Source organism: Tetrao urogallus (assembly GCF_951394365.1).
Source record: "Tetrao urogallus genome assembly, chromosome: 5".
In the NCBI taxonomy this organism is placed as follows: Eukaryota; Metazoa; Chordata; class Aves; order Galliformes; family Phasianidae; genus Tetrao; species Tetrao urogallus.
In genome coordinates this window covers 36,839,892-36,858,306 of record NC_136818.1, presented here as the reverse complement: position 1 = coordinate 36,858,306, position 18,415 = coordinate 36,839,892, and the positions used below count along the sequence as shown (strand labels likewise).

At 42.2% G+C, this 18,415-nt stretch overlaps 1 protein-coding gene across 1 annotated transcript in view; it reads right to left on the bottom strand.

Moving 5' to 3' along the window:
* Window positions 1-17,895, bottom strand: part of BICC1 (BicC family RNA binding protein 1) — a gene marked incomplete at both ends in the record, with an annotated part of 94,452 nt that extends 76,557 nt beyond the window's left edge. The window contains one exon of the mRNA XM_079536361.1: window positions 17,442-17,895. Coding sequence (XP_079392487.1) covers window positions 17,442-17,895 — 454 coding nt within the window. The remainder of the gene's footprint in view (window positions 1-17,441) is intronic.
* Between the last annotated feature and the right edge of the window lie 520 nt (window positions 17,896-18,415).

Below are 18,415 nucleotides of genomic sequence, written 5' to 3'. Positions count from 1 at the left end.
TGGCACTGACCAGTGTTAACAGTAGCTCTGAAGTCTCTATCAAGTTCTTTTTTGTACACCTATTCACAGCTTAAAAAAACACCTCAGTGAGTCTCAAGTATAGTGGTAAAAGCTTCTTCACCCTGCTGATGTACCAGCCTATTTCTCCAAAAATAAAAGCCTCAGCTTGCAAAACTTTGAGGAATAACTGGTAAAGTTTACAGCTCTTTCAAACTGGAGCAGATGAAGTGACACAGTGACAAAAACAAAAGTCTAGTTTGTTAACACAAAACACAGAATGATATTACCAGCTATCTGCACAAAGCAATATGTACAAAACATCGTGTAACACTTCAGGCCACATCTCTTCACATGATGTACCGCTTGCAAAAGACACCAGTTTTTATAAATATTCTCCATCTGTTTCATGCCTGCATAAAGCATTTGCCAAAAGCACTCACTTTCTGACATGGAAAATGCACTCATTTGGAAAGAATGTCAGTGAACCAACAACAAAAAGAAAAAAAAAAAAATCAAGACTAGTTTTAAAACCTTGTCATTTGCCCTCTGTTACCTGCCAATTTGCACCCCTTGGAGGAGTCATAATTAACTGAAATAACTTCACAGCTGTGGGGTAAACAATTAACTGTTCTCCAAGAACTTGTAAAGATTAGATGGCGGTGACACAGACAACACAGACTTAACTGCAAGTAATCATGCTTTTAACAGGTGCATAAGTATTGATAAAGTTACTCTAAAATAGGCCAAGAAATAAAGTAGCCCAAAACACCAACTTAAACAACATAAGCCTGACAAAAGACAACATATCAGCCAAAAGTATTGATAAAAACAGCACAGCCAACAACTGCAGCTGAACATCAGAAGAGACTGCTCTTGGAAATAATTCCAAGTAGCAATCAGAAGGACCTGTAATAAGACAAAGTACTGTTCTCTTAGGGAGTCATGTTTGCCCCTGAAAAGTGCCTAACCACGTTCAATTGCTACGGTGTAAAACAAAGAGTGTATTCATGCTAGTCATTAATTATACAAATAAAATATGATTTTTAATGATTACATCTGTGGTTGATAAATTAGAAAACAATATTATATGAATCCTATTTTGAACCCCAAAACACTTGATTTAAATGGACAAAAGTAGTTGAATTGCAAAGCTTGAAAAAGCAGAGAGCAAAGTAGCTCAAACTCAACACTGGATTAAGCTTCTGTGAAAGAGATCAGTTTCTCATCAATGAAGTAGTAACTGTTAACAACAGCTGTCAGTAGTTCCTTCACCCCAAAGCAAAAGACATCAGCATTTTACATTCAACTGAAATAAAAGCAGAAAACTGAAATAAAGAACTAGAGTACTCAGATCTGTTGAGGAATAAGAATGCAACGGACTCTTTGTCACTCATGAGCCAAGTACACCTCTTTCATACCTCAACAAAAAAAATGTTGACTGGACAATATTCTGCATTTGCTGCTATTTTGCTTCACTAAATAGTAGTTAGCAGTTGACCAAAAATAAGTTAAAAAATGCAACAATGCCTTGCTGATTAGATCTAATAAAAAAATACTTCTTTACAACAAGAGTGGTGAGGTGCTGGCACAGGCTGCCCAGAGAGGCTGCGGATGCCCCGTCCCTGGAAGTGTTCAAGGCCATGCTGGATGGGGCCCTGGGCAGCCTGGTCTAGCATTAGATATGGAGGTTGGTGGCCTTGACTGCGGCAGGGGTTGGAGCTTGACAATCCTTGAGGTCCCTTCCAACCCAAGCCATTCTATGATGATTCTATGAATATTGATGAGAAACCGATACACACTTGCATTCACCAAACCCTGCATTAAGAAAAGACAAGAAAGTGATAAATAAGAAAGAACAGTAACATCAGAACCCCATGAAAATGCTTACAATTTCCATCAATCGCTCTGATGACTACTCAATGCATACGATCTTTCAACACCAAACTGCAATGCATAAAGCTAAGTATCACAATCACAGAAGCATCCAGAATCTTAAAGCCCTCTATTACTTCTGGGTTTTAAAAAGCCCTCACAAAAAAAAAAAAACCAAAAAACTTCCTTCTAATGCTTTTGTATTTTACAATTAAAAAATAAAATTGACAGCCTTCCTTAATAATAATGATGTTCTTTTCAACATATTGAGCCCTTCTCCCCCCTTTCACCTTCCCTATCCAGACTGACTCAGACCAGAGAAAGCCATATCAGTATTCTCACAGGTTTGTAAGAATTCAGCAAAGCCTAGAATGATGCTAAATAATCCCACTAAATCATCCAGAAACAACAGCTAGAAGGCACAAAGGGGCCATCAGCTGAAGAAGTGAAATTTTAGAATACTCATCTACACTGGAGTTGCCAGCCTTACATTCCACCCCCTACTCCCCCAGCAGTAGAGAGATAGGATGTGGAGCCTTCTCAGAGAATACCTTCTACTAAGGCACAGAAAAGCTAAACAAGCGATTACAGCCTTTGCTCAGCTATCCAAAGCAAGGATACATAAAGTTCTGCAGCAAAATATAAACTGTCCACAAAAGATTCCTAACATTCCTTATTCATTACAATAATTTTTATTAATAATCAAAATTTAATAATCACAACATGAGCCGCAGCTTTACAGCAGTGCAAACCAACTACCAGAAAAAGTGTGCTCTTACAGTTAAAATGAATTAGCCTTACAACTAAGCAGAAAGGGAAGATTGAACAAAGAATGCTAGGTCTTGCTGTTCCATTTCCTCTGTTGAATGTTTTGTAAAGTTCATGTTTCAGGCGTTTTTAAGCCAAGTAAACAGTAACTCAAGGCTGCGGAAGACTACATTTGAGGAGAAAAAAAGATTAATAGAACTGTAAGTTATGAGTACAATTTTCTTGCAAGTGCATTATACGGAAAGCTTCCACTTCTACACGAGGTACTGGCATAACAAGTAGCACCTGAAGCCTTAAAGGAGCCTTTATTTGTTATCTTTGATCAGGCATTGCAGAAGGATGAGTGCAAGGCAAAGCAGAGCAGGTGTCCAGCTCTGCTGTCACTGTGCAGATGCAGCAGACACAAGAGAAAACAAGCGTTCAAGTTCAGAGAAGTCCCTCTAAAACAGGCACACCTGCTTAGCAGGTACAACCATCTAATGACAACTCTGGAAAAACAGCAAACATGGCCCTGCTCACACACACAAGCCATGTCTTCCAATATTAACTTCATTTAACTGGGTCTTCCCATAGTTGAAATTAATCCACAGCAATTTCTCTAGTTTCTCAGTTAAAAGAGAATTCAAGCAATTTTATATTCATTTTAGAGTTGCCAATATGTCACACCCACATACAGAAATGGAGAACTAGAATTCACACTACCTCCTAATATGGATGGATAGTCTATAAATTAAGTTACATTCTAATTACAAAATATATATAATATATAAAAATGCACACACTAAATTTGGCTGCATTCAAAAGACAGTGCTTATCAGTACTTGTTACTCTTTAGCACACCAGGTATTACACGAGTTTTACAATCACTTGCATGCAATAGCATGCATTCAGTGCACCAGAGGCACTCCTGTTCTTTGTGCTTCCGAGCCCCATTAGACAAGCAAAGTCATTTCTCCTATCATCAGTTCTTCAGATAGACCTGACTGAGCTGAGTTTTCCAATGCATGAAGAGCCATTTCATCATTTGATTAATTTATTGGTAGTTACACTTCTCCTTCTACCTCTTTTTTTTTTTTTTTTTCAATAGCAGTGTGACTTCAACTATTGTAGCTGTGCTGTTATGGCATGTTTTTCCTGCGTGTTCAAAAAAAAAATTAAAAAAAAAAAAATGAGGCACTGCATACAATTACAAATAATTAAGCTGTATGGAGAGCAGTAGATTGTTCTGTAAGGACAGGACAGCTAAGGAAGTTTATCAATTACTTGTTTTCTATTGACACAGCAAAGTTTCCAAAACTGTCTCGACGCAGAATAACACTGCAATGATCAGACTGAAAGACAAGAGGGCTCAGGAGATTCAGATATCTGCAAATCACAATCATGAATAACAAAAATAAAATCAAGAAAGATTAGAGGTAAAGTTTGCATAGTCTACTGCATTCTAGAATTCACAAGCCCTTAAGACTGCCAAAAAAAAAAAAAAAAAAAGCAACATTTCCTGTTTGCTTTTTTATTATTTTGATTTTTGTTGGATGTAGGTTTTCCGTTTCAATTCAACTGGCTCTAATCATAAAATACTTGTCAGCTGCTTAAGTTCCTACCCTGAAATCATGAGACAGATTGGCTACTATGAAGCCACAGTCTTGGCAAAGCCAATTTGCAGAGACTGAGATAAATCTTCTCTTTAACTTGCTGACATGTAATCAAACTTAAGGTGCTTCAGAAGAAACATTTTGTTTCAGAAGTAGATTTGTATCTGTTATGAAACATTCACAACCTCCAGTGCCAGCACCTATCTACTTCAGGCCCAATGAGAAAAGTTTCTCCATAAAAGAAAAGAAAGCAATACTGAAGAAACAGCAGCAGGTGCAAGCTAAAGCACAGTCCCTCATGTAGTCCTGTGAATAATCAGTCAGCTGCCGAGCTTTACTTTGCACCAAGTGAATAGCTCCTTCCACAAAGTAAGGAACATGCTGTGTTGAAGCAAAATAAGCTGCTAACAGGGTCGGGACCTGTGGTCCAGCTGGAGAAGTAAAATCACATTTATATCAGAAAAATACTAGAGTCTTTAATTGAAAAATACAAAAATTAACTGAAGTTACAGAACAATTTGCCTAAAAAGATATTGTCCTCTTAAACAACTCTGTACAACTCTTCCATCTCCCCAAAAAAGTGGTACTACTATCCCTGTCAATTTAGTAAAGTTCATCTTAAGATCTATTATTGAGGTAAAGTGCCTCTGCATTTCTGAAGAAGAGAAGAGATAGAAGTAAAAGCAGACTACAGCATTTGGGAATTACAAGAGACCACAGTGAAGGACTTTTTTATTTTAATTAGGAATTGCTATTACGATTTCTGCTGAAGCTGAAATCTCCTGCATGATATAAAATTGGGCATCATTAAGAACTCATTCTGTCAATTATTAAAAGAATGTAAGACAAGATAAGTTACAAGATAACACTACATACTAAGAACTGAGCGTTCCATAGTAAGAAGCTCCATCCAGAAGTTTACCACTTACTTTGTTACCAGACAGGAACTGCCTACCTTAAAATTAAGCAAGCCTTCCTGATTATTTTTAACCATTTTTCAATTTGTGGCAGCAATTGGTAAAACAAAGCTTAGATAATATATGCAGAAGAGACACACCAAAAGCATCCCAAGCAGAAGCTGACAGCGCCAACCCGGCAGCACACACTGAAGCTGGTCTCTAACTCCTACTGGCTCCTTCAGTAGAGCAGGAGATTACCCCAGTGCCAGCATTGCAGCAGTAATGGAGTGACCAGGTTACAGGGTCCTTGTCTGCATGCAATTGGTACTCCATACGCAAAGAAGTAGCTTGCATATTCTAAGTTTTAGTTGGAATAATATTCTCAACTCAGAACACCACCACCACCACCACACCCAGCTTCATACTGAACATAATATTGATTTTAAAGTTTAATTCAGCTTTAAACATTCTGTAATCCAAGCTCCATCTTTCAGGTGATAAACCACTTACAACCATATCAAACGCTCAGTAGGATTCTCTTGGATTCAACACTCCCAAAGCTATACACAATACCAAGTCCTGTAAATAAACACAAACACAACTACAACAATCCAATCCCACTTTCTCATGGCTTAAACAATTCCTCATGTTTCAAGCATCAGAATGACTTTTATTTCTGCCAAATCTCTGGGGGAAAAAAAAAAAAAAATCTAAAAATGTCACTGAAGGCCATTTAAAATAAAGAACCTGACTGTTACTAAGCAACCCAGAAAACATCCCTACATGTTCAATTGTTTAGTGCATTAAAACAATCTCACACATAGGGGAATCCATGGATTCTGGACTCCAGTGATGGTAATGTCTTCCACACCGAGAGAAAAGAATTCTGCAGGATATGTTCATATATCAGAAAGGAACTGCTTTTAAAGTACTAAGATTTGATCACATTTATTCACTGTTTCTGCACATGGAATAGATCAAAACCAGACATTCTTATCTGCTGCTTGACACACACCCCACAGGTTTACTAAGGGAAAAACAGCACTTCTATTCGTTCTACTAACAAAAGTACTGAGACTCCTTTCTACCATTTAAAGAACGTATAAATATTGTACTCCATGACCAGATCTTTTGATACAGCACTATTTTAACCACTCTAACTGCATATAACCAAGGGGCAATTGATGTAATATAATATGGCACCATTTCATGGCACTTCTTACCCACAGATGCACTGCACTCCCAGAAGAAGTGAGACCCAATCTTTTGGCCAGGCCCCAGAGCAGGGGATGCATCAGTTCAGGTCAGAACACCCTGGATTGTATCATTAAGTGCCCTGCTAGGCAGGGGGGTTGGAACTACATGATCCTTGAGGTCCCTTCCAACCCGGGTGATTCTGTGATTCTGTGATTAAGTGACTAAGCTTGCACTCATCGTGGTGTTTGCAGTACAGGAGAGCATTCCACACAGGAACCACCTCACAACACAGCTTTTGATTTAATTATCCAGCAAACAGCTCACAGAATCATGGTTTGTATTCCCTCAGGCAATTCAATTGTCTTACTGTAAAGGTCACAGGGAATACCTTCAAAAGAAGCAATCTGCTAAAGCTTTCTGTAACATAAAAATGCTTCAATGCACCACTTAATTGACCTAATATTTATTTTGGAATTAAGGATTTCATTTTCTACATTTCTCAAGATGCTTAGTCTTAAGTTACCAGCCTCGTATATTCAGCTGCCATAAATTTATCACAGACGTGCTCTGAACAGCACAGAGCCAATACAAATAGATAAAATCAAAGCCCTCCATTCAGACCAAGTCATTGGCAATAGGGAAAAGGCAGAATTAAAGGTCAGCTTAAACCACTACTCCAGAATGGCAGTGCAGATTCCTAAAAGCAGACCTTGCTTATAATGGACAAAGTGCCATCACTTGTACGTAGAATAATACTTCAATTTTAATAATACAATTTTAATAAAGTGGTGATAATATATTTAAACTTTGGAATAGCTGGTAACCCCACCATGAAACTTCAGAACATCAATAGAAATTCTATAGATGAAACTTTATACAGCAAGATACTAACAAGACAGCTGGATGGTAGAACAGAGGGTTTGCATGAGCGTGTGCTTATTAGACTTAAAAACAAGTCAAGTACGTATCCATAATGCTGTTTGGAAGGGCTGAAATGGTAGAGATGAAGTTGCTTTACTGTAAAAACCACCACTTTTTTTCTTCTTTCGAACTCTAATAAATCATTAGCATCACCAATTTCTAACTCCAATTATCTATTAACATTGTCTCTTTCAGGCCAGATGTACTTGGTCTTTGCTGCTCATTTCCAGACGTGCTGTACTATAAACTGTTTAACTGAATTTTATTATTAAAATGTTGCAAATTTTTCTCACAGGAAAGTACAGCATAATTCCTTTCCAGGAATGAAGCTTACCAGACAAAGCCCATGATCTGACCTCCTCCACAAATAGTAAGAGAGTCTATTAGGATTTTTTTTCCCCTGCAAGGAGCTGCCTCATTGCCAGTAAGGGGTGTGAATAGTTATTCACACCTAATCACTGCAAAATGCTAATACTGATACCCATAATATCAGGATAATGCTAATACCCATTTTTACATTACCTACTTATTCACTTGAAAGATCTTGAATGAGAACGTTTATTTTTTCCTCCCTTAGCACACCTTTTCATTTATGGTTTTTGCTTCCAGATGCTGTATAGCATTCCAGTATCTACAGCAAAGCATCCTGTGGCATTACATCCTTCAAAATAGAACTTAACTTCAAAAGCTGGAAAACATCAGAGAAGAACTGGAAGGCCTAAGTCAATGACAACACCATATCTTGCTAAATAAAAAGTGGGAGGGAGCAGACAAAACTGAACAAAACTAAAGAGTCTTTTGTAGCATCAGGGAAAAACATACTTGTAAAAGCTACAGTGTTAAAAAGAAATTCCTGAATACATATATACTGCAAGCCTTATAGAAAGACTATAAGCAGAAGGATAACTGCTTATTTTTTCCTCGAAAACTGTTCCTACAGACCTTACTCATATCACCTCACTTCAGTGGAAAATTGAATGGAGACTCTGCAAAGCCTGCCGGGCCTGGCCCAGACATGAGTTTAGCAAATGGAAAATGGAAAGCTCAGGCTTCACTTGCGTCTACACAAGTTCCTAACAGGCAAAAAGCCAGAAGAAGAATGGGAGTTGCTGTTTTCTGAAAGTAATATTTGGAAGAAAAAAAAAAAAAAAAACACCCACGATTCTCCATGAGTTTATCAGGTTTTCTGCAGAAGCAGCATTTCTCACAAGGCTTACAGCAGCCCCTGCACATCAGGTGAGTGCCGGAATTGCATGGAGCAGGAGCTTGGGGCTGGCACCATTCTGACCAGCCCCCCTCTCCTAGAAAAGGCACAAGGCCCAAACAAATGTGGGCAGCAACTGAATAGAGCTCTCAAGGCAGATCAATGCTCATACTGCTCTCAGTCCAGCAGGTTGCATTTGTACCTCTCTAGAGATGCAGCAACGGCTTACAGCTGGACTACACACACCACCAAGCACGTGCTCAGGAAGATCTCCAGCCGATCAGACTGCTTGTGTCCTGGCACACAGCCACCTTCAGTGACCGCAGGATGCTCCTATGCTGCTTAGCCTCTACAACAAAGATCTGATTTTAACCCATTTCTAGGTGATAGCAGACTGAGCAACTTTGAAGAAAGTAATTCAAGTAGTAGCTTTACTTCGCAGTACTTATGGAACTGCTGACCAAGATGCCAAACTCTAAAGCAGCTGCTGCTGGCCACTGGCCATTTGAGAGGGGGTCAGTTCTTAAATCATACAATGGTATCTAAAGAACAGCAGTAGCCATGCTAAGAGGGGGGAAAAAGAAAAATAAAAAAAAGTGAGCAAGAATACAAATTAAAGAGTATTAGCAATTTTCTACTTGTTCAGGAGATAGACAGCTTAAAAGAGCAAAAGCAGCCTACATAACTTGTGCCTGTACCATCACTATTTGAAGTTCCATTAAAATAACATTATAAAGCAATAATAATTGGGAATAAAAAATCTTAAAATAAACATCCAAATGGTACCAGGACTTTGACAGGTGCAGACCATATTTTTCCTAGGAGATGCTTCTCGCACTCCTGAGGAAGGCAAATCCATTACAATATTCAGGCACACCATCAATCCTTGACTACAGTTTGTGCTCCAAAGGGTTTTTTTTTAGTAATACTTGTAACTGATTGAGCACCTAGAAATCAGTATAACTAATCTCAGTTCATAACTGAACACTACAAAATTGACAAGTGAAGATTTCTATGGATGTTTTCTAGAATAGATCCCATTTTATCAGGTTGAATTGTATGTCAACACGCAATAACTCTTTGGGGAAAAAAATCAGGTAGACTTACTTTCTTTTGATCACAAGCCTTACAACTCTGACTTTTTGTGCAAAGACATTTGCTCAATTATATACTATTAAAAAAAAACCCTCTGGACTATTGCACAGCATTTCAATTGCCTTAATTCCCTATCTACATCCTTCATCCACAATGAACCAACGAAACATGACCTCCACACACCACCCCGTCCATTGACACTGCCCCATGCATTCATACCCACAAAAATCCAAGTGCTACAGATATTATTGATACAAATCCATTTTTCCTGTTTTTGTAGTGTGAAACAAGTCAACCAAATTCATGAACTCAAAAATGAAGTGCAGGGATTAAATACATTTCCAATTATCTTCCATAAAAAAGCATCAGCTACAACTATTTACTTTGGGTTATGCCCAGTCAGGTTAACAACAGCTTCAAGGATGGAAACACCACAGCCTTTCTGGGCAATTCACTCAAGTTTTCAACTACCTCTAAAATGTAAAAGTAAATGAAAGTTCATTTTCAAAGAAAAGAAAAAGGCACAGAAAGTAACTTAGCCTTGTACCCTATCAGTAGTCACTGATCTGAGGAAGTCTGTTTTCTTTACACGCCCGCTATGCACAATGAACAAGATCTCCCTTGTGCCTTCTACATTTTAAAGCCGAGCAGTCCCAGGCACCTCAGGCCCACCTCTCATATCAGAGGCTGCAGTCCCTCTATCTCTTTATAACCCTTCGCTGATCCAAGTGATCCAAGTCACCTGCTGGGAGCCCAGGTCCAGACAGAGCACACACTTCCCAGAAGAGGAACAGGAACTTCCCCCACAGCCATTCTGCAGGCACAGTGCTGGTGGGTGCCCTTCCATGCTGTGTGCCCTGCTTTCCACTGCACCAGAGCTATGCACCATGACAATGGCTGGGACCAACCACTATGGATACATACATTGTGTGCACCCACATGAAGTCAAGTTTTCAGCACAAAATTAAGTGTTGCACAACTGGACAAGGGATTTATCCATTCAGGGGATCTAGCGTTTATATTTTATATTCATTTTAAGCCCCCTAGCTGCCACTCCACAAATTTTCCCACACAAGTTGGGTTTTTCCCACCCAAAAACTATAGTGTCATGTATTATTACAGAGGAAACTTGATGAGCGCCCCAATTCCTGATTCCTATTAGAAATAACAGCAGAAAGGGCATGGTTCTTTTCTACGGACTGCAGTTAATCCAGCAGCACCGGAGTGAACTGGCAGAGGGCTGCTAGCACTCACCAACCAACGCCTTCACTTTGCAGATTTTGCTCTGCTCACGTCTGTTACAAGACAGATCCTATCTGTGGCTGATACTACAAACACATCTCCTCAGCCTTAGAGTTCAAATACGCACTTATCTTACCTCGGTCTTTTGAGAAAACATTTCCTCAAAATATCAACACGACTTGAACAGGAAACTTAAAAAAAAAAATAATGTTCCTATTCCAGTAAAGAGGATATCATTACAGAAGTCTCAACATAAATCAGCTGTTAAAGTCACTGAGACATGAAGAGTTACATTACCCCACGCAAGGTAGTCACCCTGATCTGAACTGAAAGCACAGTCATTAAGATACTGAATAAAACCCTCTGGTTGCTCAAATTCATTAGGAAAACAACCACTGATTAACAGGTAGAATCTTCAAGAAACGCTTCAATCAATTTCTCTCTCCTTGATCTAGAAGAATTATATGCAATTCATGAGCTCTCCAAGGGCCAACTCACACATAGCAAGTTCTTATGTTTGAAGCACAAGAAAACCACTGAGCCTTCACAGTACCGGATAGTGGTCTAAAAACAATTAATTTAAAAACACTGCTAGTTTTTCAACATAGCGTTCTGAAATTAAATAAAAGCTAACACGTTTAATTGTTTGACAGGCATTAAGCCAAAAGCCTGCAATGAGTACTCAAAATAGGACATATTTTCCAATGGAGGTAAAGATTACAATATAACCAACAGGAATGTGCAAGCCAGCAATACTTAATTCAGCAGCTCGTGCCAAACCATGATAGTCCGTTGTACTACTTAAAAACACTGAAACTTGAGAAAGTGGTATTATTACAATTGTTAACAATGGAATGTAAGAACATTTTTAAACTACAAGTCACACAAATTCATTTCATATATTTATTTTTTTTAGAAATAGACTACTCAGCACTTTGGGGATCTGAAAGCGTGACCAAGAAACTGAACTGTTTTTCTCCTGCTACATGGAAGTTAAACACCAAATGTAAATGCTATTAAAAAGGCTCCCATTACCCCACAACTATGTTCTCTGTCCAGGCTATGCTACTACATTGCAAGGTACAAAAAAAAAAAACCAAAAAAAACAAAAAAAAAACAAAAAAAACAACCACGAACTAAAATCTCATTCTTAAGTACAAAAAAACATTTTCTTTCTCTAGGAAAATAAAGAGATTACAGGCTAGGAAAATAAGAGTTTGAGGAGTTATTTCAGTGAGAATCTCAAAGAAAAAACGTATTTCACACTTCTTATAGCTCCAACAGGGACCCTTTAACCAAGAATACAAATCAACAGCATTATGCACCTGTAAATTCAACTGCAAGCAAAGTATGCTAATTATTCAAATCAATACTGTACATTTAGTGTTATTGTTTAGATTTCTGCCACTATCACACATGAAAATCCAGAAGTGAAGGATTCATCCCTGTCCAGCCATTCAAACATCAGTGTCAGCATATTTAATACGCAAGTCACTGTCCCCACACAGAAACTAGTCAGGATAACCCTATTAAAATAAAGATTAAAGACAGCCTATTAAAGATACTAGCTTGCTCAAATCTTCAGAATCCAGCTTCTAATGAAACTATTGTTTGCAGCAATGTCTCCACCTCTCCTGGAACATCTCCAGTTCCCTCCATATGCTCAAGTGGTTTTCTTCCCCCCACCACACAAGCCTGGCCAGTCAGACATTAATTTATCATTCTCTGTATCTGATACCAACTAGCCTTGACAGTTATAGGTAAAGTAGAAAAAACATACTTGCTTAAAGGCAGCAAGTTCCATCTGAGAGATCAGCAAACACAAAATAAATCAGTTATCACCCAGGCACCAGAGGTAGGTCATTGCGTAAGTGCAGCCTTAGCACCAGGCAAGGGCCTCAAGGGTGAGCTTTGGGCAAAGGAATTCACAATTGATTTTCAATAGACTTACAGGAAATAGGCAACGTTCACCTAGCCTAAATGAACAGAAAATGTATCAAAGAGCAGCAGGACTTGTTTGGGTCAAAAACAACAGTTGAGTGTTCTTCCAACTCCAAACCACTGGCAAGGAACACCAAATCCACCAGAGAAAAATGAATCTACCTTATGTACATGAAGATGGACACGATTCCTACAGATGTTGACTTCCTTTAGTTAAAAAATGAAAGAACTCATCAGCCAGTACCACATGAGCCCAGGATGAGATTCCCACTTGATAGCAACCCCCTCTAGAGCACACTCCCAGAAGCAGAAAGGTGCTTCAGTAACTGAGGAAAACAACAAATTACCTCCAGTTCCAGATAGCAAAACTAAGGTTACCTAAAGGCATCCCCAAACTGAAAGATGTGTTTTAAAAAGCAAATTCTGACAGGCACAGACTGTCACAGTTTTAGGTTTTTGTCTTTTCTGTTATTGCATTCTTCTTTCTGTAAGGAAAGATATGTCATGTGGCATCTGCATCACTGCTGCAGTTAAGCTTCTCTTAAAACAAGAAATGTGGTTTTGTGGTGTTGCTTTTTTCCTTTTCTTGGCTGAAGTACTGCTGTACAAGAGTGCATTATAAAATCCAAGTACTTAAGCATGCGCTCTACATACATCCCACCAAAACTCCCTTACATCCGTTAAAGAACGACATAGAAGAAAGGATTATTTTAAATAAAACTGGCACAATACTTCACAGTTAAGTTGCAATGCAGTAGAAAGGTATTGGAGTGTCTTTCTTTTTCTCTTTGTTATGGATGCATGGGTAACTTTTGAGTCTTTCAATGGTTGCTGCATTTCTTGTTAGGATGTACCTTCTCAGACAGCTTTTTCAAGTTTAATAGCTTTCACTTTTATAATCATACTCAGCTGCTATGGTAACAGGCACTTAAATAATCAAAGTGAATTATTCCACAGCATTAAATCATCTGAGTGTTCCCCAGTACACAGCAGCTATGATTAAGAGGAATAATATGAAATACCATCCGATGGTCCGTTGCTGCTGAAAAAATAAAGCAACAGCTGATCTGCTTTATTTAAGTTTGTTTCTTGGAAAAAAAAGCTCTCAACCAACAAACTGATGAAGAGATGCACCGTAAGACAACATATATGCCACAGTAACCATTCAGATTAATGGAACATTATTCCACTCATCTTTAAGTAATAAAACAGTAATATAAGACAGTTTGATGTGGAAAAAAAAAACTGATGTTCAAAAATGTTCACCAGTTTTCATGTTTGCAGATACTAGTAAAAGGAAAACTATTTGAGAGTCTCCCTCTACTTTTTATTTAAATATTTCTCTTGAGGCTATTAAGAATCCACCTTCAAAACACCAAAAACACAAAAAGATCTGAGGAAAAAAAGAACAAGCAACACTCCCACATCTGTCAATGCTTTCTGCCATCTCAGTTCAGAATTGGTTTCTGCTTCAGAAGTGACTGGTAGCCAACAGGCCACATCAACAGCTTCTTGGAACAGAGTAACCTTGTGTATCTTACCACACCACTTCCTCCCTCTATGGATTCTGCAGGTGACACCAAGGCACCCAAGATAAGTGAACTATAAAACACATTTGCAGTGCCAGCTAAATCTCACTGAAGTCTCTGCCTCTTGAGAAATTCTGCACAACATAGCAGTGGCAGAAAAGATGGGAAATAATCATGGCAGAAAAGAGGATTTAGTAATACTGTCCTAGAACACAGAACATGCAGCAGAAGCACCAGGCCTAATAGTTAATACTAACACTTAGCTTGTTCAACTTTTTTCTACTACCAATTGCTTCTTACATTTCTTCATTAGCAAAAGCAGATGTTGACTATTAAAAAAATAGAAAAGGTTCCCAGAGCAAGAAAGAGAACATGTCAACATTTCCTGATAGGTTTCTTAACTAGATGCTGTTTATAATTTGGCTTTAATGACAACTGAACTCAAGGTATTGCATTCTTGCATTCAGGTAACCTAAAAAAGCTACTGAGAACACTTCAACAAGCCATAAGACTTAGCTAGACTAAAATCTAAAAGAGACCTAATCCATCTAATATAAGCAAGAAGCTATATTTACCCAGCCCAGATTTTAAAAGTTGGGTAAATCTTGGAAGTCAGAATCTGATGATCACTTCTCCAAGGGAAGATGACAAAAATGCTTCCCTTCTACAATGTCATTTTTGCATGTTTTAAGAACTTCCCCAGTGAAGAACACAGGGATTAAAAACAATAGGAAATGTGACCTTGAGTCATGTTTTCAAAATCAGAAACTCACTGTAAGAGAAGCTGTAGTGAATTTCTGAAGATAGCACTTTTCCATCATTTCTTTCCTCTCGGGGTGAGGGAAAGTTTACACTTACAAAAGATGGCCACACCCATCTACCAAAATCAACTTTGTTTTGCAATCTGCAACATAACTGACTTGAAACTTCCGGGTACCATCTACGGCTCTGGCTTCACGATGCTATGTGTGACACCCTGGTAACCTTGCTCAAGTAATGTATCCTGATGTACCCTCCTACGAAATAGGTCAAGTTAGACCTACCTTGTAGGAAAGTCAAGACACAAGATTAGAACTTGTACAAGAGTGCTGACATTTAACAAATGGTTGTTTTCCGCTTGCCTCTGCTACATTTCCCGAATAGTATGCTCCTTGTAGAGCCAACAAGCCAGAAAGTTCAGGCTTTCACAACAAACAAAAATCACCTGATACTGAGTTCTACATGCACTGCTCTTCACAAAAAAGAATAAAAAAGAATAACGGAGTCAAAAACCTCCCCAAACCACTACCTGAAGCATGTATGTACGTACCTACTGGAAGGGACATAAAGCAACACAGAAACACCCAGCATTCTGCCTGCACTACCTATCAGACCTCTTACTGAACTCTTACAAGGATAAGAAGAAACTGAAAACAGGAGCAAACAAGCAGCCCCACACTTCACAGAAGATTCCCAAGTTGAAAGGGACCCATAAGCATCCTAGAGTCCAACTCCTTTGACACTGGCTACTTCTGGATGACAGAATAGATTAAACTTAGATCTTTCTCAGGAGCTTTGTTTACTCTCACACACTCACTACCTCAGGCAGCAGAAAGAGAGACTGTGTGGGATGAGACAATGCAAATTTATTTCATTAGCACAGGAGAAGGTTAAGGCAGCTGTCAATCTTTTCACAGCATTTGGTGCCTATGAAGAAGCAGGGAAAAGTTACCAATGCTTTCTTTTCCATACCCATGGATTTTAGTTCTAAGTCACTCCGATGAGTACATCTTCAGCCACAGTTGTTTCTACTTATGATAGTTGTTCCTCAGAATTCCTTACTCTTTACCACATGACATAAAGAGATTTTTCTACTGGTACAAAAGAATTAACCGATTAAAGATTAACCCACCCCCAGGAGACAGAATCTCATTTTAAAAAATTCCAATCATTGCAGTCACTGAGTCAGACCACAGCTCTGCAGCAGCCAATTCACCCACGTTTCTGTGCCGGCTCTCACCTGAGGGACAGGCAGGTGCTGGAACAGGAGAGCCAGCTACCTACCTGCTGGCTGCAGCTCTCAATGGCACGCACCTCATGAACAATTGCAACGTATCGATTAGGGTTTTATTTGGAAAATTTACTTACACGGATTAAGGTGCGAGCATAACACAGTTTACAAAACATCAGTCTCAAAGCTAAGAGCACACTTCTCCAAAGCACCCTGATCCTCCTGGGTTGCTCCCCACACATCCTGCTGCCTCAGGGCAGCACAAGCCCTGAACTCACCTCATCCTCAGGGCTCTGGGGTCAGCAGCAGGAACACCCAGTATCAACTGCTCAGTGAGTGCCAACCCCAGTGGCTTTAAAACCATCCATCTGCCTTTTAGAAACAGAGCCAGGCTCGTGATACTATTTGTCCAAAGCCATCCACGCAGATCCCACTGAGACAGTCAGATAATTCTAGGCACAATGGGACAAAGCACGGAGTCCCGGGGGAAAAAAGCCCAAGGCGCACACAGCCAGCTGTCAGCTGCAAAGCCCCGCCGCCCCCTCGCGACTCATCGGAACCGCTTTGCTCTCTAGTTACGAAAGACCCGCAGACGGCGCTCCGGGCTCCGTTCCCTCGGCTCTCGTCCCGCCGGGCTCCGGGCGGAGCGGCAGGGCCGGGCGCGCGGCTCCTCCCGGACAGCACCCGGCCGGGGGGATGCCGCCGTTCCACTACGCTACGCCGCGGCCTTCGGAGCTGTTCCTAGAAAGCGGCGAGCTCAGAGCACGCTTCCAGGGTCGACGTTCGCTCGGAAGCGCTTCTCGAGAGCCCGAGCCCTTCGTAGCGGCGGCCCCGCCGCACGCTCGCCCCGGTGCGGTTCTCGGGAGCGGCTCCGCTCGCAACGCCAGGGCCGGCGCGGCACCTGAGCGCCTCGAGGCGTCCCCGGGGCAGCCGCAGCACGGCGCGGCCGGGACAGGGGCGGTCCCGGGGACTCAGTTCCATATGAGACCACGAGCCGCAGCCGTCTCCGCACAACCCCGGACGGGAACGCCGCGCTGCCGCCCCGGGACACTGACAGGAGGAGCGCCGGGAGCGGGGACCAGAAGGGCCGGGCGGGCCCGGACACGGCCCCCTCTCCTCCTTCCGTCCCGGCCGGGGCTGCCGCCGCCCCGCGCCCCCCCGGGCACCGCCGGCGCCGCTCCCCGCCCTCACCTTGGAGCATGGCCTCCAGTTTCTTCCTGTCCACCCGGAATCGCTCCTCGCCCCACTCGGGGCTGTGCAGGGGCCGCGGCGGGCCGGCCGAGTCCTCCTCGGAGCCGGGCACAGGAGAGTCGGTGCTGCGCTCGCTGTTGGAGCCCGGGTCGGAGAGCGGCTGCTGCAGGTACCCGCTCAGCGGGTCGCACTGAGCCGCCATGGCGCTGCCGGGCGGCCCCCGCCGCCGCTCCGAGTCCCACTCGGCCGCCTCCCCGCGGGACGCTATCTGCCCCCACAGCCGCCCCCCCGCCTCATCCCAGCCGCCGCCTGCCAGAGTCCCGGCCCCGGCGCCGCCGCCGCCGCCCGCCTCTGCCTCCGGCTCCCCACCGAGTGCGCGCGGCCCCGGGCCGGCGTCCGCGGCTCGGCGGCGCCCCCAGCCCGCCCGCAGCCCGCACAGCATCTCCGTCTCCATTGGGCCGCCGTCGGGCCGCCGGGGAGGGGCCGGGGATATCCCCGGCCGCGGCCCGGGAGGAGGGGGCGGCGGGAGGCGGGAGCGGAGGGGGAGGGGAGAGGCCGCCCCCAGCGGCCGCGGAGGCGGGCGGCTGTCAGGGCGGGGTGCGGCCGCGACCCGCGGCACCGGTCTCTGTCTGCGGGGCTCCGGGAGCGTCGCGCCGCCTCGCCCGCCCTCCTTCCCCCGAGGCCGCCCCCGCTTGGGCAGGGCCCGCTGGGGGATGAGCGGCCCCCGTGTCCCCTCGGCCGCCCGCCGCCGCTCTCTGAGGGAGGTCCGGCGGCGGCCGTGCGGCCCCGGCTGATGTGCTGGAGAGCGATGGACTCATAGGGGTCTTAGTTCTGGAAAATAAACGCTTAATAACAGCCCTCTCCTCTCCTCCGCCCCCCCTCCAAAAAAAAAAAAAATAAAATAAAAAATCAACCCACGATTCCCCTCAACGCTGATCGAATGTGCAGCAAAAAGAAACAAACTTTGTTCTGTT